This window comes from Protopterus annectens, chromosome 11.part0, assembly GCF_019279795.1.
Source record: "Protopterus annectens isolate FY-2018-M chromosome 11.part0, PAN1.0, whole genome shotgun sequence".
Lineage (NCBI taxonomy): Eukaryota > Metazoa > Chordata > Ceratodontiformes > Protopteridae > Protopterus > Protopterus annectens.
The window spans coordinates 273,179,492-273,206,885 of NC_056745.1; the positions used below are offsets into that span (position 1 = coordinate 273,179,492).

The following is a 27,394-nucleotide window of genomic DNA, read 5'->3' on the forward strand; positions in this document are numbered from 1 at the left end:
TGCCCTATTTATTCCCATTGCCTCAGGTCAAGTTTGCAGCCATACATCTTTATAGTTACAGAGAGACAGATATAGATAGAAACAAAGGCAGGGCTCAAAACTGGAACTGTAGATTCCAAATACAGTCCAATAAGAGGTCTCTACAGAAGAAAAGAATGAGGGATGGATGGGAGGGAAATAGAGGAAGAATGAAAATGGACAACACAGATGGCTAGTTATGGTGTGTACATAACTTAAATCTAATATGGTCCTTTTCATTCTTCCTCAATGTATGGAACAGAGATCCCAGCTACATTAATCTTGGGTAGCCCTCATGGAAGGATATTCTAGAGTACTGCTGAACCAAAGAAAGCACTGTTTCTGGAAAGAATATCCAATTTGTAATGAGAAACAAAAGTATGAATATTGGACCATGTAGCTGCAGCACAAATGTCATCAATAGATGTTCTTTGACCAGAAAAGCAGATGATGTAGCCATGGATCTGGTCGAATGAGCTTTGGGAGGTTTAGGTAATGTCATGTCTTTCTGGAAATAAATCCAGGGAATACAGTCTGTAATCTGTTTGGCTAAAGTGACTTTAGAAATTGGGTAACCCAGGTGTTTTGATGAGAAAGAAATAAAAAGTTGGTCTTATTTCCTAATTTGTTTTGTCCTGTGAAGATAAAAACAGTCTGTGCACACCAAGGAGATGCAGCATGTATTCTCCTTTACTGAAAAAATTCAGAAAGAAAACTGGTAAGTGAATGGATTGGTTACTGTTATTATCAGAAGTCCATAAGGAGACCCTATCCCCACGAAAAATGATGTAAAGAGTTCTTGAAGAGCGAGCCTTGAGTTTGGATATTCTTTTTGCAGTTAATGGCTATCCAGAAAAGTGTTTTCTATGACAGCAATTTTAGATCAAATCTGACAGTTCAAAGGGTTTCTGCATTACACCTTCAAGCATAGCTGTCAGATCCCAAAGTGATGAGGGATCCTTCATCAGAGGCCTTAGAGAAGAAAAATGCCTTTCAGGAAACCTTTACATAATCTCGACGAAGCAAGAGAAAAAGGTTTGTTCCCCATGTGAAAATTAGAAATTGCTGCCAGTTAAACGTTTACTTGAAAAGAAACTATCTCCTTCCTTAAAAAGGTCATCAAAAACTGAAGAACCGCAGAAATTGGGGCAGAGAAAGGATCATTTTCATTATCTGATACCCAAAGGGAAAATCTCTTCCATTTGCTTTTGTACACTTTTTGGTAGAATCTTTTTGAATGCCACGTCCAGAGGAAGAAAGTCTGGACTGTAACTATTACTAGAAGTGGAGAATCCGTGTAGTTAGTTTGAGGGCCTGAATGTTGAGATGCTGGATCCATGATGGATGAGAAAGGAGATCCTGAGTTGGTCCAGTATCCATGGAGGATAATGAAAGTGAGACTGTAGAAAGGGGAACCACACTTACAGAGGACAGAAAAGGGCAATGAGAATTGCTGAGCTCTTCAGTCAACTTGCTTTCTTTACAAATTTGGGAATCAAGGGGCGAGTGTAAGCATAAAGGAGTCCCGAGGGACAAGCACACACTAGAGCATCTCTTGGTGACTCTCCCTGAGGGGGCGATAAGAGCGAAGTACTTGTTGCACTTGTTGTTGAGGGGAGTGGCAAAGAGGTCACAGCAAGGTCAGCCCCAACACCGGAAGATCATATCCATTACAGACTGATTGAGAAACCACTCAACCACTCATAAGTCATCAGAATGGATCTGCTTAATTTGTCCGCTAACATGTTTGTCTTCCCCAGAATGTAAAGCAGTCTGATGAGATTGCCCATTCCTAAACTCTCATGGTCTCTCTTGATTGTTGACGTTACCAGACTACAGACATGTTGACAGTCTGAATTGCAAGTCCCCAATGACAGAGTGCCTTGAAATGAAATGCCTGCAATGCTAATAGGACTGCTTTCATTTCTAAGACATTGATATGCAACTAGGTGACTTGGGGGGGGGGCACATGCCTTAGACCATTCTTCTGAAGAAATGCACCCCCACCCCAGCTGAGAAGCATCCGTGGCTACTGGGTTTGGTAGAACTAAGGGTCTGCCTAGATTAAGATCATACTTAAGACAAACGAAAAGCGCTTTGACAGATTGTTTACTTGAATTTCATTTGTGCTTTGGTGTTTTACTCTGTGGATTTCAGTTGTTTCGTGGTGCTTCTCTGTGGATTAAAATCCGTTCCTGGTCTACTAGCTGGTTTGTCCTATTTGTTATTTACTAGATTAAGATCATCCTCTTGTATCCACCAGCAAATATGTTGCTTGCAAATTGAGGTGAGTTTTACTGGAAAGGATAGGAGTTGATATAGAATGGATCACTGTACAGCTAGAGTGTATTAGAGAACCCGCACAAAGAAACATGCTAGAGGAAGTAGCACTATGGCTGCTGCCACTGACTTAGTGTTTGAAGTACTAACCTTACCGGAGGAGATCCTTAGCACCCACTGATCATTCATGATGGCTGCCCAGGCTTGTAGGTGTAAGGAAAAGTGCCCCCCAACTGCCTCCAGAGGAGGTGCTGGAAGGGTCTGTGCGAGAAGGAATCTAGAGACCCTGCATTTTGCAGACCCCCTCTGCCATGGGGGTGGCATCTTCCATTGTAGTTATTACCTCTGCCTCTTGGGGGAAAGAGTCTCCGTGAGATTCCTAAAAAGGACCCTGATATTTCTTGAACCACAATTTTCTCCCACTGGAGAAGGACCTTTGTGGAGTAGAAAAATGAATTCCAATGACAGACTAGGGTCTTTCCATCTTTCTCGTGCCAGGGAGTCTCTCTCTGACTGTTGGACTAATCAAGGATGATCCGTTGAATGGGGCATTGATGAATGACTCCTTGAAAGGTTCCACAAAGTCACACAGCCGCATCCAGATGTGGTGCCTAATGGCAATGCCCAAACCAGCCGCCCAAGAGCCACCCTATGCAACATGGGAGATCAAGCGCATGGACACATTTAATATTGAAAATAGGGTAGCCATTCTGGAAGAAAAGGTCTTCTGATCCTCGGCAGACATTGACTCTGGGGTAGAATTAGACAGTTCTTTGACAAGGTCTCTCTGCTGCCTAATGAAATGGGATAAGTAGTTTAATGCTCATAAGGTGAAAGTGGCCAAAATGTAAACTCCCTTACTGAATCTATCCATAACCCTAGACGCTCTGTTAGGGGAATGGGAATGGACAGAAGAGTTTTCCTGAGTCAGCTCCTTCTTAGTGGCTGCAGCAACCATCATGGCATCTACTGGGATCCCTTTAGTCCAATGTGGCCTATCAGTAAGTACACTCAAACTTGTCAGCCCTCTTTGGGATAGACTTCAGTGTCCAGTTCCTTCCACTCCCTGGTAGATACTAGGTCAATGAGAGCATCTGCAGGAGAACACCTAGGATGTAAATAGGCTGGACCCAAAAGCCTCCAATAGTACTGTTTCCTCAAGGGTGAAGTTTTGGCCAGACCAACCACCTCTTTGGAGAAGTCTCTCTAGGATGCCCATAAAGGAGACCCTCTCCACCACTTCACATGCAGATGGTCTCTGAATAACCTGACAGTCATCCCTTCAGAGCCGAAGCCAATGGAACAAATGCCTCTCAACCACCCAGAGCCCTCCACTCTGACAGGGGAGCTGGAGCAGAGAGCTGTCGAAAGCCAAGGATCTGAGGGGAGCAACAGCTCTGAAAACTTTGGAGTTGATGCAAGCCCCCTGGACTTGACTTTAAGGCTACAGCTCAGAGACAAGCTATGCTCTGATGTGGTCAGAGCTGAACACATCAGGGAGGCCATCTGAGTTGAAGTGATCACTACTAACATCTCCATCTTGGCTCTTGGAACCAAAGCACCAACAGACTCCAAAACCAAAGGTCAAATCACAGAAGGAGCAATGGGGAAATTCTGCTCACTGATCTGGTGAGGTTGAAGCTGGCAAAACCCCCATCTGGATCTGTGCCTGAAGAAACTGCCTCATCAGTCTCTCCACGTCATTCTTGGATAGACTACAGGAAGACCTGGTGGAGAAGTGGTAGAAGGTGGTCTTGATCTCTTTTTAGGTGAGATCTCCCAAGCAGGGAGAACTCTGCACTCTGCTCTGAACTAGCAAGTGGAGCCCGAGGAGGAGGACAATGTGGAGACAACATAGTTGGCCCTGAGGAAGTCGGAGCCAGGGAGTTTGGCACCTTTTTGATAGGCTCCAACACAGAAGAAAAAGACCTATCTGGGGAATGTTTCCTTGCTGCTCAGGTCTCACTATGTTTCTTAGAGGGGGGTTTGAGCCCCTGATGTACAAGGAACAGCAGGAGAGGAGGAAGAAAGCCCTTAAGAATCAGCTTATTTCACCAATCTGCCAGGGCATGTGGGTGAAAAGCTAAACAGATAGGGTAGGCTCCAGACAATGGGATCTTGTGCCCACAGAAAGTGCATTCCTTAAACCCTAATGATTTGTCCAATTTAGGATCAGACATGGACTCTGCCATCACTGCAAATAAGAGAAAAACTTTTTTTTTTTTTTTTTTTTTTTTTTTAAAAGAATAAGGAAGAGGGACACAAACAGAGAAGGCAGGACCCATTAAGTCGGACTGAAACCAGACCAACAGACAGAAAAGGAAAGGAAAACTACTAAGTAAGAGAGACTGGGTAGGAAGGAAAGATGATAGGAAAACTAAAGATTAGCTAAAACTCACTTTTTGGCAGAAAAAAAAAATCAGGCTTGGAGGAGCTCTGGAGTTATGAAACCTCAAAGCTTACTCTACGAGCGGCAAACAAGATCTGAGATACATTGGGGAATGAGGCATTGTGGGTAGGATGGGAGGAGCTCAAGCTTCGATTTCCAGCTTGGAAAGTGGCAGAATCAGATCGGAGTGTTGGATCCGAAACCCACAGGCTGAAGAATAACCATGACAACATCAGATATGATGATGTATAACCAATCCACAGGAACGTCCCCAGGAATAGATGGTATTCCTGTGGAAGTTTGGAAGCAAGGAGGGAAAAAAACAAAGATCTGGAAGGTCTCTAACAGTATTTTAAGAGGATGAGAAGCACCAACATCCTGGAAGAAAATGGTGGTGCCTGTAATACCTAAACAGCGTAAAGACCCATCAGATCCAGCTTCATACAGGCCCATTTCAATCAAACCAGGATTACTAAGTGTTTATGTCTAGAATGGCAAGGATGATGCCAAAACTGATAGACTGGGGTGGGCAAAAAGGCATGCCTTTGTTCTGTAGACAGGCTGTTGCCCACCATAGAAACTCTGTCCACAGACATGGAAGCAGAGGAATTATCACATCCAGGTCCTGTGTGTGTTGACCCCAAGTGCTCTTGAGGTACCATTGCAATTTCCTCATATGCAGTTTTGCATATGGAATCATGAGAATGCAAGAGGCCGTGAATCCCAGTGCTTGCAGGTATTTCCTTGCAGGGAGCTGGGGCAGGCTTGCCAAGTCCTTGAAGTAAACTGAAAGAGTTGTCTGCTTCTTCTGGGTGAGATATCATCTGGGCAGCTGTGTTCAGACTCGCTCCCAGGAATGTTCCCTTCGGATGGCACCATTTTTGATTTTTCCACATTGAGTGTGTAACCCAGGGAAGAAAGAAGAGTCTTTACAAATTCTAGCTCCTTTAACAGCTGTTCCTGAGAATTTGCTTGAATTAGACAGTCGTCCAAGTATGGCTAAATCTGAATTTTTGTTTGCCTGCAAAAAGCAATGACTGGAGCCAGACACTTTGTGAAAACTCTGGGAGCAGTAGATAAGCCAAAGGGCAGCACAGAAAATTGATAATGTTGCTTTTCCACCCTGAAACAAAGGTATTGCCTGCAACTTTCCCTGATAGGGATGTGCAGATAAGCTTCTTTGAGATCCAACGTTACCAGTCAGGAATCCTTTTCTAACATTGGCAGCAACTGATGCAGAGTGAGCATTTTGAACTTTGGAATTATCAAGAGAGAGTTCAGGATGGATAGATCTAGGATAGGATGCCAGGTGCCTTCTTTTTGTGGAACTAGGAAAAGTCTGGAATAAAAACCCTGGCCTACCTGCAGAGCAGGAACTGGTTCTATTGCTCCCAGATGTAACAAAGAGACAAAATTTGCTTTTCTTCTGCCCTTTGGTTTGGAGGAGCATCCAGGAATCCTTTGGGTACTGGAAAGATGTGGAAAGAAAACTTGTGCCCTAGGGATACAGTTCTGAGTACCCATTTGTCATCAGTGATGGTGGCCCAGACATTTGTAAAAAGGGACAACCTTCCCCCCTAAAGGACTCTCCGGGCAGGCAAGAACAGGCAGAAGTTGAACAGAGTCATTGAGAATGTTTAGATTGAGATGCAGGCTTAGAACTTCCCGCCTTGGAAGAGGAAGCCTGCCAACGCTTAGACCTTTGAGGGGTAGCCACCTGTCCCCTAGAAGATTTGTAACCTCTAGTCCTAGAACGGCGCTGTCTGCTGGTATCAGGGAACATCCTACTCTTAAAAGGGTAATTCCTGCTAAAGCGAGGAGGCTGAACTTGTAGAAAGTCTAACTGTCTGCATAGACTTGACCTTGTCTTCCATCTTCTTGAGCACTTCCTCTGCTTTGCTGCCAAAAAGACTGTTCTTATGCAAGGGTACATCTAAAAGCTTAGCCTTAACAGGCTCTGGTAGGGGGCTTCTCCCTGAGCCAAGCGTGCCTTCTAATAACAGAGCCAGTTGCTGTAGCACTACAGGAGGTTTCTAGAATGTCAAAACCACAATGCAAAGAATGCTTATTGACTAGACTTGCAGAATTTAGCAAATGCTGCATATCCTTACTCTCTGCCAACTGAGGCACACTTGCTTATCCTAGACTTAACAGCTTCCAATGTGTGCTGCTGGTACTTCAGCATATGAAAAAGACAATTAGTAGACCTAATAGCAAGAGTGGCAGAGGTATAAACCTTTTTACCCCACCTATCCAGGTTCCTGGATTCCCTGTCAGAAGGAACAGGATTTTAATAACAGTGGCCTTAACTCCTTTAGGGCTTTGAGCAATAACCTCTGGATCAGCCAACGGATTCCTAAAAAGAAACAAATGAGAATCAGGGACTCTATAGTACCTGTCAGGTTTCCTGGGAGCAGGAGGAACCGAATCTGGAGTCAAGGAATTTTCCAGAAAAACATCAACCATTTCCAACACAGGTGGAATAGCCAAAGGCTTATGCTGAGGCAAATCCAAAAACTCCCTAATCCTTTTCTTTAGAAAGGGGGTAATCCTGACTTTCCCATTTAAAATGTTCCCTGAGAGTATTTAAAGCATCACCAAAAGAGAAATCTTCTGGAGGAGAAGCAGAAGGGATGGACTCCAATGCATCTAAATCCTCAAAAGGAGAGAAAGCTTGAGAAACTTATCAGAACCTGAAAAGGACAAAGCCTCAGGAGAGACATCCCTACCTCTTTTTGAAGGAGGAGGCTGTGAACCCCTAATGAGAGTCAAAAGGTAGTCAGACATTTTAACCATTTGAGAATGAGGGGAACGAGAGGAAACTGGAGCCTGCTTCTTCACAGGCTTACGACTGGAAGATTTATCTGCAAGTCTAAAGGACTCAAGAGGCCTAGCAACCGCCGACGTTGCAACCAAAGTCGTCGGTATAAGCTTGCTGTTTGAACGAATGGAGGTCTCGAACACCGGAGTCAGCTTTGCGGCTCCAGATTCAGCTGAAGAGGCAACAGACAGAAGGTCAGAAGGCAAAATGGAAGCCAGAGGCCTGGGGGCCTCTGAAGCGGTCTCAACTGAGGCCTGCTGTTGAAAATCTGTGGTCTGCAAAGGAGCCTCACTGGCTACCGTATGACTGACAACCAACCTAACATCATCAGAGGACTTGACCTTCGGAAGCCTGTCACGGTCTTTATCTTTACACTTCTTGGGGATATCCGAAGCCTGAAGACCAGCGGACGCCATACCAACAAACTTAGGCCAAACTCCAAAATGCTTAGCTAAAAGCTTAGCCCAACAACGAATAGTACACAGATTAAAGGAAGCACAAAGATCACAATTAGGAATGTCGTGGTCAAGGCCTAAACAAATAATACAATAGGAATGAAAATCTCTATGGGGATTCTGCTTTCCACAGGTAAGACAATTATTAACCTTTTCTGACATTCGTTAAGGCAAGAAAAGAGGATCCCCAATGGGGTACTTAGCTGTAGTTGACTTCAACTTTGTAGTCGCAAACAAAAAAGGTAAACTGCCGACTGGCACTCATGCAAGAAATGCTTCTGCTTCGGGCTCCGTGGCAAGGAAGACTGAGGAAGTGACGTCGGCTGCCTCTTTTTGTATCGGACACCCTGATGTCCTTTACAACAGACAGCCGATGTCATTTTTACTTACCTTTGGTATTCTGGCCGAACAAGGGCTACCGGGAGCCAGACACATTGGTTAGGACTGCAACAGTGAAACACGATGAACATTGCATTATTAATTAAGCAAAATGTTTGAAACTACAATATTTGACAAAACTAGCAGAAATACTTATACGGGGCTCAGAATTACCTTTGGTTTGCATAGCAAGAATGTTTAAAGTAAAACGGGCACAAGAAAAGTATAATGAGCATGGTAAGAGATTAAAAGGACATAACGAGTACAATAAAAGGGCAAGTTAAGCTTAAAGAGCAAGGCGACTGCATTTTTTTGTTGTTGTAAAGGACCGTGTTTGGCCGCAAACTACTATTTCGCAATGACCAAAGCCAAAGCATAACTAGAGTTGTTTGAAGTATCTCAGTGTTTGCAAAGTGTGTGCTTTATTACAGTGTATTATTTCAAAGAGTTTTCTATGTGCAATGTACAGTTATATTGCAAAGTGCAGTCAAAGTGCAGCCATTTCAAAATGTTTCTTGTGCTGTGTATATTTACTCAGAGTGCTGCCATTTCAAAGTGTTTGTGCAGAGTTATTTCCCCAAAGTACAGCAATTTTGAAAGGTTCTTGTGCTGTGTACAGTTCACCTGCAAAGTGCATTCATTTTGAGGTGTTTCTAACTCTGGGCTTTTTCTGCTGTATACAGTTTATTAGCCAAGTACAGTAATTTCAAAGTATTTCTTACACCGAGTGATTTCACAAAGTGCTCTTGTGCTACTGAGATTTATTTGGCAAAGTTCAGTTATTTCAGAGTTTGTTGTGCTATTGAGCATAATTACAAGTACTGGCATATATATTTGTATGTTCATACATAATTTCAAGCACCTTCACTACTGTGTGTTGAGATGGCAGATGCATTTCGCAGACCTAGTCCACTTGCATTTAATTACAATATAGCAGAGAATTGGAGAGTATTTGAGCAGGAATATGAAACTTTCATTTTTTCAGATAAAGAATCACACACAAGCTCATTTATTTTGCTTAATTTAGCTGGGTCAGAAGGCATTGAAAGAGACTGTTCATTTGTGTATGCACCAGCAGCATATTCAGGAGAAGGGGAAACCACTATATTGTGGAACTGGTACTGAATCAAGGGAGGACCCAGAGTGCTTGAAATGTACATTTAGAGAAATGTGCAACCCCCAGACAAATGTTACACTAGAGAGGCACTTATTTTATACAAGAGACCAAAAGCAGCTTATATCACTGACTTGAGAAATAAGGCCAAAATGTGCAGATTTGTTGACCTGAAAGACAAGTTAAAGGACAGGCTTTTGTGTGGTGCTAATAGTGCTGCAGTGAGAAAGATTGTGCTTCGTGACAGTGATTTAATGTTAAGCAAAGCCATACAGATTTATCAAATCCATGAGCTCATGGAAAGGCACACAAGTACACTTGCAAGTGATAAGAGCATGTTTTCAACAGCCTCTACAGCAAACGTGGACAACATGCAAGAAGAAGCAGGCCTAAGCACATGGCATCTGCAACCCCTGTGGGTTCCCCTGAGAGGAGCCGTAGCTTTTTAGCAAGTTCCAAGGCTAGCTCAGTAAAAAGGGCATGCTCAGTGCAGTATAAAGGTGAGTCAGCAAAACCAAAGTTAAGTCTTATTGTTAACTGTAGTAATTGTAGAGCCAATCATGAGTCTAAAAGAGAGAAATGCTTAGCATTTAGTCAGCAATGCCACAAGTGTAAAAAATGGAATCATTTTCAAAAGTCTTATAAATCAAGCAAGCTTCATTCAGTTATTAAAGGTCACTCAAAAAAGCAAGTTGAATATGTAGAGAGCTGCAACCCTTCTTTTTATGTAGATGGTGTATCAGTGGTCAGTGAACGGTTAATGCAGTAGATTTGCTGGTAAAGAATGAAGTAGTATGTACTGTCCTAATAAATGGCAAACCCACACAGCTCAAAGTAGACACTGGTTCAAAGTGTAATGTAATGTTAGCATAAACATTTGCTAAAGTGAGGGCAGGTGAGCAACTTAATTTGGCCAATTGTGCAAAGATTGTTGCTTATGGAGGTGAAGAGATTCAAACCGAAGGCTCAGTAGTGCCTTCATTCTATTCGGCTGGGAACAGTTGCAGCTTGCAATTTTATGTAGTCAGAAGACCTGTGCAGTCATTATTAGGTCTCAGAGACAGAGAATGAAACTGCTGTTTGTTACCAAAGAAGTCCATCATGCAAGCACATGTCCCAGTTCCAGCTTCAGTGACGCTAATTTCTCAGAGTATGCTGTTTTTGACAAAATAGGCAAACTTCCAATTGTGTACTCCATGAAAGTAGACCCAGAGATCAGTCCAGAGGTCAGACCAGCAAGGAGAGTTCCAATAGCTATGCAGGACAAAGTCAAGGTCCAGTTAGACAAAATGGTGTAACAAGGTGTGATTTGTCCAGAACCAACTGAGTGGGTGCCTTCCATGGTTGCTGCTCATAAAAAAAAATTCAGATGAAATCAGAATATGCACTGACCCAAGAGACTTGAATAAGGCATTACAAATACCTCATCAACCTACGTGTACAGTTGAGGAGATTGCCACCCTCATGCCAAATGCTTCTGTTTTTTCTGTCTTAGATGCAAAGAATACATTTTGGCAAGTAATGCTTGATCACAAATCTTCACTACTGACTACATTCAGTACCCCATTTGGTAGATACAGATTCTTCAGGATGCATTTTGGAATAACTTCTGCCAGTGAAATATTTCAGCATGCAATGGAGCAAATTTTCTCAGGCTACCCGTGTGCAATAATAGTTTATGATTTATTGGCTGGAGGCAATGGTGAAGAAGAGCATGACAGAAACCTCAGGAAAGTTCTGGACAGAATGCATGAAGTGAATTTAAAGCTCAGTCCTCCGAAATGTAAATTCAGACTACCAGAAGTTACTTATGTAGGTCATTTATTTACCAGTACAGGCCTAAGACCAGACCCTTCTAAACAAGCAGCCATTTTTGAGATGCCAGCTCCAATGTCTAAGCTCTACAACATTTTCTTGGTATGGTTAACTATACGGGCAAATTTATCCCCGACTTAGTGGGTTATCATTGTCTTTAAGAAATCTGACAAGCAAAAATGTTGCCTGGTCATGGTTAGAGCACCAGAGACATTTGATAACCTCAAACAGCAAATTGACAACCTCCCCACATTAAGGTACTATGATGTCCACAAAACAGTAGCTCTTTCCTGTGATGCTTCAAAGTTCGGTCCTGGAGCTCAAGAGTGCAGACCTGTTGCCTATGAATCTAGATCTTTTACACAAACTGAGATGCTCAAATTGAGAAGGAACATTTGGCAATTGTGTTCGCATGTTCAAAGTTCCATTTTTATATTCATAAGTAGGTACAAGGCTATTGGCCCAAGGGCCTAAGTAAGCCTAGCCAACAAGGTTCTCTGGCTTATGCCACCCAAGAAAGTTAATGGCCAAGCTATCCAGATAGAAACTGACCATCAACCTCTAGTCACTATTTTAAAGAAGTCAATGCAAGACTACAAAGAATGATGCTCAAATTGTAAAAGTATAATTTAAAATGGTCTATACAAAGGGTAGACTTCATTATCTGGCTAATAGCTTATCCAGATCGCCCAGAAATACCACAGAACAGCCTGATGCAGAGAATTTTGACTTTGATGTCATGGAAGTGCATAATTTTTAAACCACGAGACTTGATGAGCTGAGAGATCATACAAAGACCGATCCAACTTTGCAAAAGCTCAACCACTTTATCAATGTAGGATGGCTGTCAAAGCAATCTTTTGTACCGCCAGAAGTACAACCTTATTTTCCATACAGAGATGAGATGCTAATGGAAGATGGTATCATTTTCAAAGCTCCAAAATGTATTGTTCCTACTTCCTTACAATGCGAATACATTCAGATTTTGCATTGTGGCCACCCAGGTTCCGATTCTACCAAAAGAAGGGCAAGAGGGCTAGTATTTTGGCCTTCTGTATTGAAAGACATTGATAAAGTGCTTTCTTCTTGTTCAGGGTGCAACAGTACTAAGCCGCATTTGCAAAGAGCCACTTCAGCTAAGCCAAATTACTGAACTACTTTGGTCAACAGTAGCCACTGACATATTTGAGTGCAACAATCAGCATTACTTAGTGTTGGTAGACTCTTATTCAAACTAACCTAACGTCCAGTGCTATTACTAAGATGAAATGTCATTTCTCAGTCCATGGTAGTCCACACAGTTATTTCTGACAACGGTTCTCAGTTCACCAGTTAACTGTTGCAGAGATTTGCAAAACAGTAGGACTTTATCCATGTTATTAGTAGTCCTGAATTACCCACAAGTCAAATGGCCTTGCTGAACATGCAGTACAGAGTGCAAAGCAATTACTAGAGAGGTCAAAGTGTGACATAACCAATATCTTCTTGAATTTGCTTAATCTCAGAAATATATCCTGTGACAACCTACTGGGCCTGCCGGCTAAGAGACTTCTATCTAGGCAAACAAGAACAACCTTGCCTATCAGTTCTAGTTTGTGGTTCCTAATGCTAACAGAGCAATCAAAGCCCAACCTTTTAAGAAGCGTTCTTCTCACAAGTCCAGCTATGATAAAACAAGCAGATTTCTTCATCTGTTAAAAGGAGGCGAGACTCTGAGGATACAAACGGCAAAAGCTTTGATCGAATTAGTCAAGTGAGAGGTTTATGTGCCAAGCCGAGAGCCTACTTAGTGAAATCTGATGGTATAGAATACAGGAGAAACTGCACACAAAATCTTCCTGTATCAGAAATGATATCACAGCATCATACCTGTGATACAGACTAGATCTCAGAGCAAACCTGACAATGTTCATAACGAAGAACCATCCATTTCAATTCCTGATGATGTGCCAGTTGTCCCCAAAGTTGAACATTCCTTGAAGACCATCCCTTTTGCTAGATACAATTCTGACTTTTATGTTACACAATCAGGTCATAGTTCTAGACCTAATGTAAAATACACAGCAACCTGGACATGATGGTTTAACATGCGTCTAATTTTGTATGATTGTGTGTGAAAGAATTAGTTCTGTATAAGTGCATGTCAAAAGATAATTTCTGTAAATTGCATGTCATTGAATATTGTCATTTAGTATATGATCCATTTCTCAGAGTGCGGCTGTAGGACAGAGCATGTGTATGTACCTTTAAGAAGAATTTCCACGTGTAAGCATGTGCAAATCAGTAGTGAACATGTTGAGGCAGCAGTGCGATTTTGAGAGAACAGCCAGAATGTTAACATGTATGAGTGTGGTATTCAGTCTGTTTATAAGTTTAAGTTTCAAAGCCTCATTCCTGATATGTTTGTTTGTAATAATGCTGCTTGAACTGAACCCACAGCCGCTTGTCTGTTTTATCCTGACTGGATAAACACCACCACCCTCCCAGGGATAGGAGAGCTGACTGACCACTGCATCTTACCACCCTCACTAGCCCTATGAACAGGCCAAGTCCATTACTAAACTAAATTTGCCAGTGACACATATGGATACCTTGCCTGTGCCATTGGGCAGACAGGATTTTTTTTTATATCGTTAAAACAGCATTTGTAATGAAGTGACCACTGACACCCTTTAGAGTACATGTTTTAGCATTTAAAAGTAGTCAGATTACTCAATGCTCTCATCTTTCTGGAAAAGGATAATTCCCTTTTACTGTGAACAATGTCAGAAAGCACTACACCAAGAGTAAATAAATATAATTTCCATTAGGAAATGAATCTCTTTCCTGTTCCTTTCCAACACAATGATTAACTTCTATTTCTGATTATATTTAATTAAAAAATGTTTAAGCACCTACACCATCAGCCTTAAAATTACAATCATGAAAGAAATTAATCTTTTACAGCTCCCATCAGTCTCGACCCCACACTGTGCTCCCCTTCATCTTTCATGGCACCATGGTGTTTCCCTTCATTCACACTTTCCGATGATTAAGACTTCTGATAGCCTTTAACCACTGCAGCTCAGTCTCAGAGCAGTATCAAATGTTAAACAAGGGCTCATCTCTTTTCATTCATGACTCATCTTCATAGGAGGACATTAAGCCACTGAAGTGGACTCATTAGCATTTTTTTCCATTTTTTGTCACATATAAATGGGGCAGCTATATTCACAAACCTGTAAGAAGATACGGACGCTTCAAAACAAACGTTGCACTACAAGAAACCAGAATGAGTATATCTACGTTTATAGCAATTTTAACATTGATGCTGCTTTCTGACAGTTTTACAGTTTCTGTTGTAAGTTCTATGAGAAAGACAGATGACAATAATGAACAGGATATGTTCAGTCCAGAGAAAGCACTTGGTGATGAAGAACCCGAGAGGACACCAACAAAACCATACCAATTTCAAGAATCTCCTCTTCTGAATGGAGAAGACGGAAATCAAAAGCATTACATTTTCAGAGTAAGTTATGTTTTCGACTTAACTGTAAATGTTATCAGGTTAATGACGTACACAATGTAAATATATAAACCTATTTTACTGGGTAGTAAAACAGAGTAGTTTACAAACCTGAAGTTAAAAAAGTGCTAATCGTATGTATAACAATGTGGAGTAAGTCTGCTTATTCTCATTGATTCAGAAATAAGTCTCTGCAGAAATTGGTTACATTACAGGTAATTAAAAAGTACAGAACACCTTTCAATTTACTTTCTCTAAAGATGCAAGTACAATTAATTCTTTCCAACAACATTATTAAGATGCATGCATAATGAAGACTTTCTGATGACTTATTTCCTTCCCATCTGAGGGTAGTAACTTTTGTTACTTTTGAATACATACAATATAGTATTTGAAAAGAAAATTAAAACATTCTCAGAGTCTTGCACTAAGGCAGTATTTTAAGAATCATCACAAATTCTTTCATTAGGATTTAGGTCCAAAAATGGAGTCTGCAAATCTGCAAGGTTACAGCAGTTCCAGCAGGATGCAAAAATTGATGAGACCTGCCCTATTAATGGATATATCTTCCATAAAGCTGCCTTATTTGGCACTAAAGGAACCCATGACCAGTCCACTTCATTCAAAAAATACAAATGAGATCACTCAAGAACGAAGAGAAACAGGAGATGAAGAGACCCTGGCCAAATTCCCTGTCGGAAGGAGAGATTTTGACAGTAAGTAAACAACTTTAATACTGAAATAAAGGTACCATAACACAAAACCAATAAGCATGTTACAAGTGAAATTTTGCTTCCAGGAAACAAAATATGCTAGAGTTGTCAATGTCTCTTGGTGTGAAACCTCATTCTTAGCTTTGCAAGAGCATGTGCGTAATTGAAGAAAGCATTTCATGTGATTTCATTGTGCTTTTTAAAGTAAATTGCATTTCTTTTACCTCTATTTCAATTTAAGAGTTTTATATTTCTTCACAAAAAGTTGGCTCTAAAGCTTTTTGATCATTAAAAGGAGCAAAAAAGTCATAAATACACAGATGCTTTAGAGCACCATACTCAGTTTTATATTTATGCCAACAAAAAGTTGCATCACTTGTATAGTTGTTATAATGGAGGTCTATATACAAAACTAATATGTTTCCTATTAGGTTTGCTATACAATACATTCTAGGTATTCACATTCAATGAATGAATGCAGAAAGTGTGTGTAATCAGTCATGAAACAATTTAAACCTTATTTCTTAGCAACAAAAAGGGTACTCTCATGCAGTTTTGTTTTAATTTTCCACAGCACTCAGATGTATGCTGGGAAGAGTTTACCGACCCTGCTGGCAAGTGTGACAAGAGAATTACAAGGTCTTCAGCCTTCTTTTAGGACTAAATGTAATTTGTCAGCATGTGAAGAAAAATTGAACCTGCTGAAGATTCAAGTGTTCCTGGTTTTATTTAATAGTCTATTTCTTAATTTAATGATCTATATTCTAAAGTTGTACAAAATGCTAAAATTATACTGAGTGCAAGTTACAGAACAATCTTACAAACAATAATAAAATAAATTTACTTCTGCATCTTAGCCTGTAAAATATTGCATTACTGATGCTGTAATATACAAATAAAATATGTTAAATGCAACAGTGAAGCAGGACTTCTGTTAAACACTTACATACACACAACAAAGTTAAAAAATATATATATATGTACACTAATAGTTTGTAGAAGCTGAAATCTAATCACAGTTATTAGACTCTAAAGAAGTTAGTTAACTTTGCCTGGCCAGCAATCAGTTTGTTCTTGGCTGTAGCTTTGCTGCTTTTCCCTGATGCTGGTCGGCTGTCCAACTTGTTCTGGGGTCGTTTTGATGTCTTAGATCCTGCAATAACTTTCTTTTGAGGTGGTTCATTTTCATTACCGCAGATAGCATTGTCTGTGTTCAACTCCACCTGTTTCCTCTTTAGACATTTAGTTTCTGGCATACTACTCTCTCCCCCTGAGCCCTTATTTGCATTTCCTTTTTGCTGAACATTTCCAAAATAGGTTCCAAGTATGGGCTGTCTTACACTTGGATCCAGAATTTCTACATGGTAAAAGAAACAGAATTTAAAGAGGAAACACACATTTCAAATGAAATTTTAGCATCTACTACCCTTTGAGGAAATGTTTTAAACCTCCTCATGAATAAAACAAAATCAAAAATGTTTTCAGGCTACATTTCTGTAATAGGTGCATACTACAACTTCTGTGTTACTACGAAATGCAGTATCAATGAAAACATGGTCTTAATTATTCCTGTAACAGAATAAAAATGCTCTCAATATTTATACTAAAAAGAGTGGAAATGCCAATGTCTAATTGAACACAAAGCTTCGGCCATGTCATCATTTTGCATTATCCCATGACCACATTCGAGGAACCTTTGTAGACTAGTGTCCCAAAACAATACCTTTTTCCTCATCCATCTTCTAGCATCATTTGTTTCTATGACATAAATACCAGTCACCCTATCTTTTTCTAGCATCTATATCTTGGTGATAGAATACTCTACATCTGCCCATAATTTCCCAATTTCCTATTTTATTGCTCTCCAATACTGATGCTGTTTTCTAGTTAAAAGATTCAGTTTCTGACATGTTTACCTCACCTCAAGAACTTGCCTTCAGTGAGTGTTTTGTTACCTGTAAACATACAGTACACCTTTCAAGACCCATACTCATGTGACTTTTAATATAAAATTTGCACTGTTTTGCTTATGTGCCGGTATACAGCCTGTCTTTTTTGACTTTTAGCTTCCTAGTCAGAATAGTTAAATGGGACAACTACTGTAATACTATTTTAGTATACTTCTGTTAACAAGAGTTGCAACCAGAATATCAAGCCACCCGGTAAATATGCTCATATAGTTCCCAGTGGGAATGCTCATGCTCTCCAGTTAATATGCAAAGGCTGCTGTTGACAGGCAGGTAGTTCCCCTATTGACTACTACTTTTCTGCCCATGATCAAACAGATGTCTAAGAAAAAAAAAAAGACGAGGTATGTACAAGAGGCCACACCTAAATAATAAATAGGGGCTTAGTCACTATCTAGCTTTTATTAAAGCTTTAAACATCAGTGCTTCATATACTACTGTACTACACCAACAAACTACTACAATGCAAACTATGTCTTGACAATTCGAATTAATGCAAAGTCTACAATGATATATATTTAAGTTTTAATAAAAAGCCAGCCTACTCAATTATATTTACTGGTTCTCATTAAAGGTACACTGGGTTACTCCATTTTCATTCCTGATTAGCTAGAGCTTGTTTGGTTTATATTGCAAAAGAACACATGGTAATCCAACAAAAAACTTATGATAAATGACCACCAGAAGATAAAAGACCACAGGTTAACTTAAAGGATGCAGCATACTTTCAAGTTGAAGTTTTATTATAAATATTTCTATACAATTATTTTAGCCTGCTAAAATTAGATTCGGTATGCAAATCATAACATGCTCCAGGCAATTGCATACAATTATGCAGTACAAGGAAAAGAGCAAAGCGAAGAACAAAAAAAAAAAAGCAGTAATAAGCTACCCAGTTCAGAAACTCGCATAGAATATTTTGTAAATGTGATAAATTAACAAATGAGTTCTTGAGGGGCAGTCTTGACAAAGTTGACCCAGGCCATGGAGTCAGTATCTTGGTGTTAATGCCTAGTGGTAAGTGAGGTATCACTAACCAGATGGCTACATGTCCTACACCGAGATGCACATAATATACAAGTACCCCTCCTCTTATTTTTGTGAAACATGGCTCAGTCATATCCAAACAGCGGCATCAGGTGCTGACTTGTTGTAACATGGGCTAAATTCTTGGCTAGGCTTGTAAGGGCCTCAGGGCCAATAGCCCAGTAACTTCCTATGAAATACTAATCTTTCTCTTGCAAAATCTTCCAACTCCAAAGAATTATTTCATTATTTGTCCTGCTCCATATTGTTCATTGGAAACAGCAGACATGCTAAACTACAATGGTGTCATTGCTTGCAAGCATCCATTTAAGAGAAGAGCCTCCCCCATGAATTAGTAGAGCAGGAAATAGCATGATTCAGTATAAATTCCAGCAACAGTGATGGCAGAAACTTGGGTCCATAATACCGTAAAATAAGGGAATGCTCTTCCCAGTAACAGTTTGGAGATGAAGCTATTTCCATAGCTCACAGGAAAACCCAGATTTAAAAAAGCATGCACATGACATGGAAACATACTGCACTGCACACATACAAATCTGGACAGTGTACATGAAGCGAAATCAGACCTCAAACATGGACTGGTAGCTGCAGATGTCAAAGGTATAAAAGAAGTGAGCAGAATTGTGGGACTGAGTGAACAGATGAGTGAATTTGAGATACGTACACTATAACTGCTGATCTCTGAGACTACCTTCTATGATGCAAAACTGTTACAATTTCCTCGTCTGATATTCCCATCTCAGTACATTTCTGAATTTTCTTTCATTTTGTTGCTTTATACTATACCCATTCATCCAGTGTGCACCATGCTGCTACACACCCGGCTGAGTGCACACACTCTGGTCTTCTTGGGCATGTCAAAACACACCTCACCTAATATATACTTGTCTGAGCAGTGAATTGAGCAAAAAGGACATTGCAATTTTGTCCACACTACTACTTAACGCTAAGGTCACTCAGCCTGGACATTACTGCATCTTTATTTTTTCATTCTTCATAGTAGCATTAATAAGTAGTTTGGTTGTATTGAAAAGCATTTCATTTGTATTTTCTCTTATATGAATTGTTTATTTCTTCTGTGATTTATGCATAGGTAGGTTTCATTGAATTGAGTAATATTAGATCCACAGGGCTCAGACCCTGTACTACTCAGCTAAACGCAATCCACACCATGAGCACAACCAGCAAGACAGAAACAAAACATAAATGAATATAAAAAATACATACAAGCTCGCCAAGCCTAAAGGAAAATTACTCCATAACTGCAGGATAACAAAACCATTTAAACATGGGGGAAAGGTAAAAAAGTAATAAGCATGCACTGCAAAGAGCCTCCTGGTTTATCACCTGATATGACGTGAAATGCCTGTCACATCTGACATCAGAGACCTACTGCAGTGGTAAATACTGGGAAGAATATGATTAAAACTCCTTAGCAAGCAGGAATAGGAGGAAAGGCAAAGAGCAAGAGCTGACTCATTGAAGTACTAAGAGACTGGACTCCTGGCATAACATTCCACGCAATTGCTTGGAAAAGTATGAAACAGTATCTATGTGGCTGCAGTACAGAAGTCCACACAAGGCAATTTCTCTGAAAGAGTGGTCTTTTGCAGCAATATTGTCAGTGGGAGGTTCACTGCCTCATGACAATACAGTTGGGTTAAGATACTTGCAGAAAGCCATTACATTTGGATTTACTTACATTCTGATCTTCACTGGTAAGGCTAGTCCATAAGCGGTTTCTTTTCTTTGTGAAGGTTAATCCTTTTCTTGTGACTGTGAAGCTATAATGTAGGTGGGCATGAAACACTTGCAGGATTCCAGCATGACAGACGCTCTTGTCAGTTCTCCAAACCTAAAAGCCCTGCAGGGAAAATGTGCTTCTGGTAGAAAAAAAATCCATTGCGAAGATAATGAAAAACAAACTATAATGTTAAAGAAGCCCAGTAAGTTTTCATACATATCATAAAAATCAAACTGTATTACTATATATAAAGATGCAGATGCCATAAATGGGGAAGGAAGAAGAGAGGCTTTACTGTTATAGTGATCCCTCCTCAAACAGCTATTATATGTGCAGTACATGGAGCACTGCAATTATTCTCCAAGACTGTGAAAAAATGCAAGAACTTTTCTGATGCAAGAAAGTTGTTTAACAAAATTTTGCAAAGTAATCTTCAGTGCTGCTAAGCTTAGTCTCATGCCAGAGCATAAACAGCAACCAACACAGAACAGAATGGGAAGTTTAAAGCAGCTTTAAAAGCTGGTAGATAAAAGATGTACTTCAATTTTGGCTACCGTCTGTGAGGCCCCATTAAACACGTTACTGCTCTTAATGCCATAAAACATTGTGCTCCCAAAATTTATTTTTTTACTATCTCTGTATCTCAAACTGAACCAGCTAAATTTCCACATAATACAAAAAAAGTTTGATTAGCAACTTAGGTGACTGATGAAATGACAGGCATGATGGGCATACCTATCCTGGGAGGTGGCTTGATGAGTCCCACCCAATGAGCCCTAGTGAAGGCCAGGAAGGAATTGTTGCCAGTCTTGGGAGGCAAAGGGCACCGAGGAGTGTCTGACCTATGGCTAGACACATGCTCAGCATATCCCTCCCACTACCTTGCCATCTACTTTTTGAAGTCAGCATGAGGGGCCCTGCATTTACGCCACGGAAAATTCCCCACACAAAGGAGGATGACTGCCTCTCTAACAGCATCTCCCATTCAGTTACCCAGCATGCATCTAACCCAGTTAGACTGTATGGGTAAGTCTGGGGTTCTCCTCAGAGTAGGCACTCTCCCAGCAGGTAGATCATCCCAGCACAGAGGACACCACGAATCTGCTGCAACAGGACTTGTGAGCAGGGATAACAGGGCTGGTGAGGTGACATGACAGTCATCTGCTGAGGATGAAAAAGGGGTTTAAAGCTTTCAAAGCTGTAAAACAATTAGCACTCCACTTTTTTTCTCTCTGTAACTGGTAATATACGGAAGTAAAGTTGCACATACTATAAAGTCTTATGGTTGGGTTTCTATCATCATAACTAGCTACATGCTCTTAAAAGTAGATACAAATTTACCTCTCCAGATGAATTTCTTGACATCAGAGATCCAATCATAACCATCTATATTTTACACAGTTGCACTATCTTGTTCAGGGAGGATCACTTTAACAGTAGTTCTTTCTATATGGGCAGAATCCAAAGCAGTATCTGGTAATCCTGAGAAGTGAAGAGTTACAAGATCACTTTTAGCACAGCTGTGTCAAATCCTGTCTTCTCTCTAACTTGTAGCATTTGGTGAAGCTGTGGAACTTAATCCATGCTGCTTCTGAGATATCATGAGCAGATACATTTCTAAATAAAGTTGTTGAAGTAACTTCTGCTGTAGCAGAATATAGGCCAACAGGTTCTTATACTGATCTGCAGTACATGTAGTGTGCTTGTTATGCTCTGAAATTGAGAAAATGGCAACTTGTTATGCATATCTCTCAAGTTGGTGATGTATACCTGTTTTGTAGAGCAGGGAGCACTAGGATTACACTCCAAAACAGGAAAAAAGGTAGGCCTATTAAGCACCATTCTGACGTCATAAAAGGTGCCTCAAAAGTTATTAAGCATCACTAACTGTTGTGAAGCACTATATTTGCATGGGAGAATAACAGCTGGGACCTGCCACCAACTGAAAGCAGCTGAAGCTAAGATGGCTTTAAATTATGTTAGAGTCTTCACTCTGCCACCCTTCTGAACAAAAATGTTTGGCAGAGAGAACTCCTTTTTTAAAGCACTTAATTTCTCAAAGGGACTCTGCTTATGCCCACTCTGTGTGGCAACACCAACTGTATTGTGGTTTTCAAAGCTGTAAAATACTCTGCACTCCTACAATTAAGTTAAACAAAGTACATACAGCAAGATAAAGCTCCATCCACTATTGAGCATTATGATCTCCACGAATATAAAAACTCAGCACTCAAATGTCATTTCACTCCACTCTCGAGGTCTTGACATTTCTGTTTCAAACATGTGCTAGTTATGATTGGAGATCTACTTATAATCTTGCATGTTATATGCACATCTTACAGCTGCCATGCTGCAGTCTCACACTAGAGCATATAAAGCAGCCACCACATAAAGGACAGATACAGTAGATGTTTGAATAGATCACTGTAGCAGTAGCCTAAGCTGTATGGGTTATATCCTACTTAAGGTATGACGACCAATCAGCATCCAAAGTTTCAGCACATCTTCCATTTACTCTAAGGGTTCAAGGAAAACCATATGAAATCAGCAGTTAGGGTAACAAACCTTCAGTGCTTTCTTGCCTCAAAGTAAGGAAGGCAAGAGCACTGAATAGTAGGTATATTGTAGGGAAAAAAGTAAATATACGCACATCCTGGCAAAACTCATAAAACAAAAAAATGGGGATGGAGGGAGGATGTTCTTCCTGCAACAGTGATCTATATGAACATCTACAGTTATGTAAAGTTTATTTGCACAACTGTACTATGTTCATCAAACCACTTTTGCAGTTGCCTAAACTGGGTAGATTTTCAGAGCTAATGAGTGGGTGGAGAAAGAAGGATCAGAACCTAGGAGTCCCTGTCGAATATTCATAGTAAAAATCTCTCTGTACATGGAAAAGGAATCTAATTTATAATGGTTTTGTAAAAGTATGCACAGAGGACCAAGTTGCTCATTCTAAAATACTTCAAGTCCACCTTCTTTCCAAAAATGCATAGAAGATGCCAAATTCCAGGAAGAATGAGCCTTGACCTTGCCAGGAAGTGAGGTGTTATGGGAAAACAAGAGACAATATAGCATCAGACAACCATGCTATTGGGAGCATGGACTCCGTGCATGGGAACAGGGAGAAATGAAACTGGTCAGAACTGATCAGTGGTCTACATTTGAAAACAAATTAAAATAAACATTTGGAAGTTGTCTGTTTTTGCACAGACTGTCTCCTTTCTTGCCTTCATAGGAAATAAACAGTTGATCAAAGGTTCTGAAGGTTTTAGTCCTGTCAAGGTAGTATCCAAGTTGCCTGAGGACATCCTGAGGATGTTAAATCTTTTCTCGCTTATTTTTTGATCAGGAAAAAAGATGCAGAGCTGAATAACTAGACACAGTATAAACTCTAAAACCACTTTAAGCATAGAGAACTTGTTCTCAAATTCACCCTATCCTCACAAAAGTGAGATAAGGTTGACTCATAAGAGCTTGTAACATGGGTACTCTTCTGTCTGAGGTCAGAGCAATGAGTAGCACCATTTTCAAAGTTAAGGACTTCAATTCAGCCTGATGAGCTATAGTTCAAACAGAAAAAGTGCAAGTTTCTTTAGAACAAAATTGATATCCAAAGAAGGATCCACACCTCTGTCATCTAAGTGGACAGATATGAAGAATCCCAAAAACTGACTTTGGGCTGAGTAGAAAGAATAGATTTAAGAGAAGATAAGCAGAGAAGGCCAAGAAGTGAATCTTGAAATAATAAAGATAAGACCAGATTATAGCTCACCAAATATTAAAAAAAACAGAGGCATATGGGTTTTAAAGGGTTGCTGGTTCATAGTTTGGCACTGACTAGAACATTTATTCCTCTTAGCCATACTTCTTAGCCTCCTTTAATACCAGTTGCATGACTTCAGAAAGAGGTGCCTAAAAGGTATTAAAACTGTATCATCTAGGCAGTCAATTGAAAGAGTATCAGGCTTGAGGACATCAAGCAATCCCTGTCTTGTGTAAGTCCAGTCTGAGGAGCCCTGTGGTAATTGCCCCTGACCATTTTCAAGAGAGAAAAAGAAGTTATGTACTCACCATAATGTTCCATCTGAGTAGTTACACTTCATTTTTCTGCAACCTGGGGTATTCGGATCCATATTGGACACGAGCTGGCAACTTATTTTCTAGCATCTGCTCTGAGTTCCTACCCATAATACACCACCATCTCCTATCTTCCCTCAGATCGAGTTTGCTGCAACCATACATTTTAGCAACTCAAACTAAATAAACCTGACATGATTATCCACATGAAAAGGTCAGGGGGACGGAGGGTGGGAAGGTTGCAGAAAAATGAAGTAGAACTACTCAGATGGAACGTTATGGTGAGTACATAACTTCTTTATCTGAAGTAGTTATTTTATCTGAAACCTGTGGGACAGAGTCCCCGGCTACTCAAAAATCCTGGGAGGCCCTCATGGAAGGATATTCTGAGGACCGCAGAGCCAAAGGATGCTCTCCCTCTGGAAATCATATCTAATTTGTAATGAGAGATGAAAGTATGTGAATTTGCCCAAGTTGCTGCGGCACAAATGTCGTCCAAAGGAACCTTAGACCAAAAAGCAGAGGAAGTCGCAATGGACCTGGTAGAGTTAGCTTTAACCAGACCAGAAGGAGATAAACCCTTGGCTTTATAAATATGTAAAATGCAAAGAGTGATCCATCTGGCTAAAGAAACCTTGGAAATGGCCTTTCCCAAACAAGGTTTAGAAAATAAGACGAATAACTGATCAAACTTATGGAAGGGTTGTGTTCTATGAAGATAAAAATTAAGTTGTCTATGAACATCTAACAAATGAAGTTTATATTCACCCTTGTTCTGAAAATTTGGAAAGAAAACAGATAAATTAATTGTTTGGTTTATGTTTGATTGAGATGCCACTTTTGGTAGAAAAGAAGGATTTATAGAGAGAGAGACCTTGTCTTTATGGAAGACCAAATAAAGAGGCACAGCAGACAAAGCCTGAAGCTCAGAGACCCTCGTAGGTGACGTAATAGCCACTAAGAAGGCTGTCTTCCAAGATAAAAACTTTAAATCCACTGATGCTGCAGGTTCAAAAGGAGGAGTTACTAATGACTGGAGAACCAAAGTGAGGTCCAAGGAGGAACCGAATCTTTGATAGGAGGACGCAAAAGAAAAGTGCCTTTTAGAAAGGCTTTACACAGCCTAGAAGAGGTCAGGGCAATCTTATTTTCACCAACATGAAAACTAGAAATGGCTGCCAGCTGTACTTTCACCGTGAAGGAACTAGCTCCTTGCTGAAAAATACTAGACAAGAAATCCAACACCGCTGGAACAGGGGCTGTAAAAGGATCCAGGTTTCTCTGAGAGGCCCACATAGAGAAATGTCTCCATTTACTGTGATAAACTTTCCTAGTGGAATCTCTAAGAGAAGCCACTAGTATAGATTTAACAGGGGATGAAATACCGGGAGTCCTGGCAATCAAGGGAACTGAAGCAGCCAAGCTGTCAGCTTGAGACTGCCCAGACTTGGAGGGTAGGCACCCGAAGGATGAGAGATTATATCCGAGCAGGGATCCAAAATCCACGGAAGAGCTAGAAGATGAGACCAAAGGAAGGGGACCCAAACTTGACGAGGCCAGAATGGGGCAATGAGGATCACTTTGCACCCCCAGTCGGCAAGCTTTCTGAAGAAACTGCAGAATGAGTGGTAACAGTGGGTAAGCATACAGTAACCAGAGGGGGCCAAACATGGACTAGAGAGTCTCTGGGGGCATCCCCTGGTGAGACTAACAGAGTGAAGAACTCACTGCACTTCACGTTGGAAGGAGATGCGAAGCGATCGCAGCAAGGCCATCCTCATGCAAGGAATGTCTCCTCTGCTACTGACTGTTTTAGAGACCACTCGTACGGCATCAGAATAGCCTGACTCAATCTGTCCGCTAAAATGTTGGAGCATCCCGGGATGTGTGTTGCAATCAGAAACCGACCGGTGGAAATCGCCCACTCCCACACTCTTATGGCCTCGCGACACAGAGGGTAAGATCTGGTTCTCCCATGCTTGTTGATTTACCAGACAACCGAAATGTTGTCTGACTGAATTGCAATCGTACCCAGAGGAAGGACAGTGTGGAAGGCTTTCAACGCTAAAAGCACTGTCCTCATCTCCAGAACATTTATGTGCAACTTGGTCTCTATCTGGTACCACATGCCTTGGACCATCCTTCCCGAACAGTTTCTCCCCCACCCAAGTTGGGAGGCATCCGTGGTCACTGTGGCTTGGGCTGGAGATGACACGAAAAGGCGTCCCACTGCAACATCCGGTGAATGGAGCCACCAAAGGACCAGTTCGGACTGGCTGATCGGGACCAGTTCGATGGCTCATTTGTGAAGCAGCTTTGAAACCTTTAGAGCTGAGGCCTCCCTGTGAGCGGGTGGGACATCCAGGAGGCATCTTGTAGCACTTGGAGGGGCAACAAATGGGATAGTGTAGCCTCTGGATATTATTTGTAGCACCCAACGATCTGCAGTTATGGACTCCCATGCCGCTGGGTGCAAGGACAATCTCCCCCAGACTGCCTCCAGAGTAGGACAGTTGGGCAACCCCTCAGGGCTGCTGCGTGGACCTGTCAGAAAAAGGTTCACTAGACCCGAAATTCCTGGGACCCCCCTCTACCTCTGGATCGGCATCGATCCTGTCCCCCTCTGCCTCTAGGGGATGAGTTGTCCTGAAACTCCTGGGAAAACTGTGATTTCCGGAACCACATCTTCTTTTGCCCCCTTTGGTTCCAAGAAAAGGACCACTGAGGTCTAGATAAGCGGATCCCAATGGAAGACAAAGTCTTCCCGTCTTTTTTGCTCTGGACAAGAATGTCACGTACTGTCTTCCCGAAAAGGGAGGAACCATCATAGGGAGCATTGGTAAATGACACCTTGAAAGGGTTCACAAACTGACAACCTGAGCCAGGCGTATCGCCTCATGGCTACACCTGCCCCAGCCGCCCTAGCTGCTCCTTCCATGGCGTGGAAAAGGAGGCGCATGGACATGTTTGATACTGACTTCAGAGTCGACATCTTCGCAGAGAACAGTTTGTCCTGCTGCGATAAAGACTCTGGGGGAGACTCAGCAAATTCCGAGACAAGGTCT

General features: G+C 41.1%; 2 protein-coding genes across 2 annotated transcripts in view; one reads left to right on the forward strand and one right to left on the reverse strand.

Annotated features, from left to right (window-relative positions):
- The first annotated feature begins 14,462 nt into the window (after positions 1-14,462).
- On the forward strand, positions 14,463-16,160 carry PMCH (pro-melanin concentrating hormone). The gene is made up of 3 exons (XM_044087742.1): positions 14,463-14,778; positions 15,245-15,491; positions 16,063-16,160. Exons 1-3 carry the CDS (start codon positions 14,542-14,544, stop codon positions 16,110-16,112), a joined length of 534 nt encoding a protein of 177 aa, XP_043943677.1. The 5' UTR covers positions 14,463-14,541; the 3' UTR covers positions 16,113-16,160.
- Positions 16,161-16,192: 32 nt separating this feature from the next.
- The window catches only part of LOC122814932 (PARP1 binding protein), a 929,076-nt gene continuing 917,874 nt past the window's right edge, over positions 16,193-27,394 (reverse strand). The window contains exon 10 of the mRNA XM_044087194.1: positions 16,193-16,845. Within this exon, the coding sequence (XP_043943129.1) occupies positions 16,511-16,845 (335 nt within the window). The 3' untranslated portion in view covers positions 16,193-16,510. The remainder of the gene's footprint in view (positions 16,846-27,394) is intronic.

Excerpts from the sequence above, each read along its gene's own strand:
- PMCH (XM_044087742.1), top strand. The coding sequence starts at position 14,542 with ATGAGTATATCTACGTTTATAGCAATTTTAACATTGATGCTGCTTTCT. Across the intron at positions 14,779-15,244 it reads AAAAGCATTACATTTTCAGA|GATTTAGGTCCAAAAATGGA; the intron begins GTAAGTTATGTT and ends TTCTTTCATTAG. Across the intron at positions 15,492-16,062 it reads CGGAAGGAGAGATTTTGACA|CACTCAGATGTATGCTGGGA; the intron begins GTAAGTAAACAA and ends AATTTTCCACAG.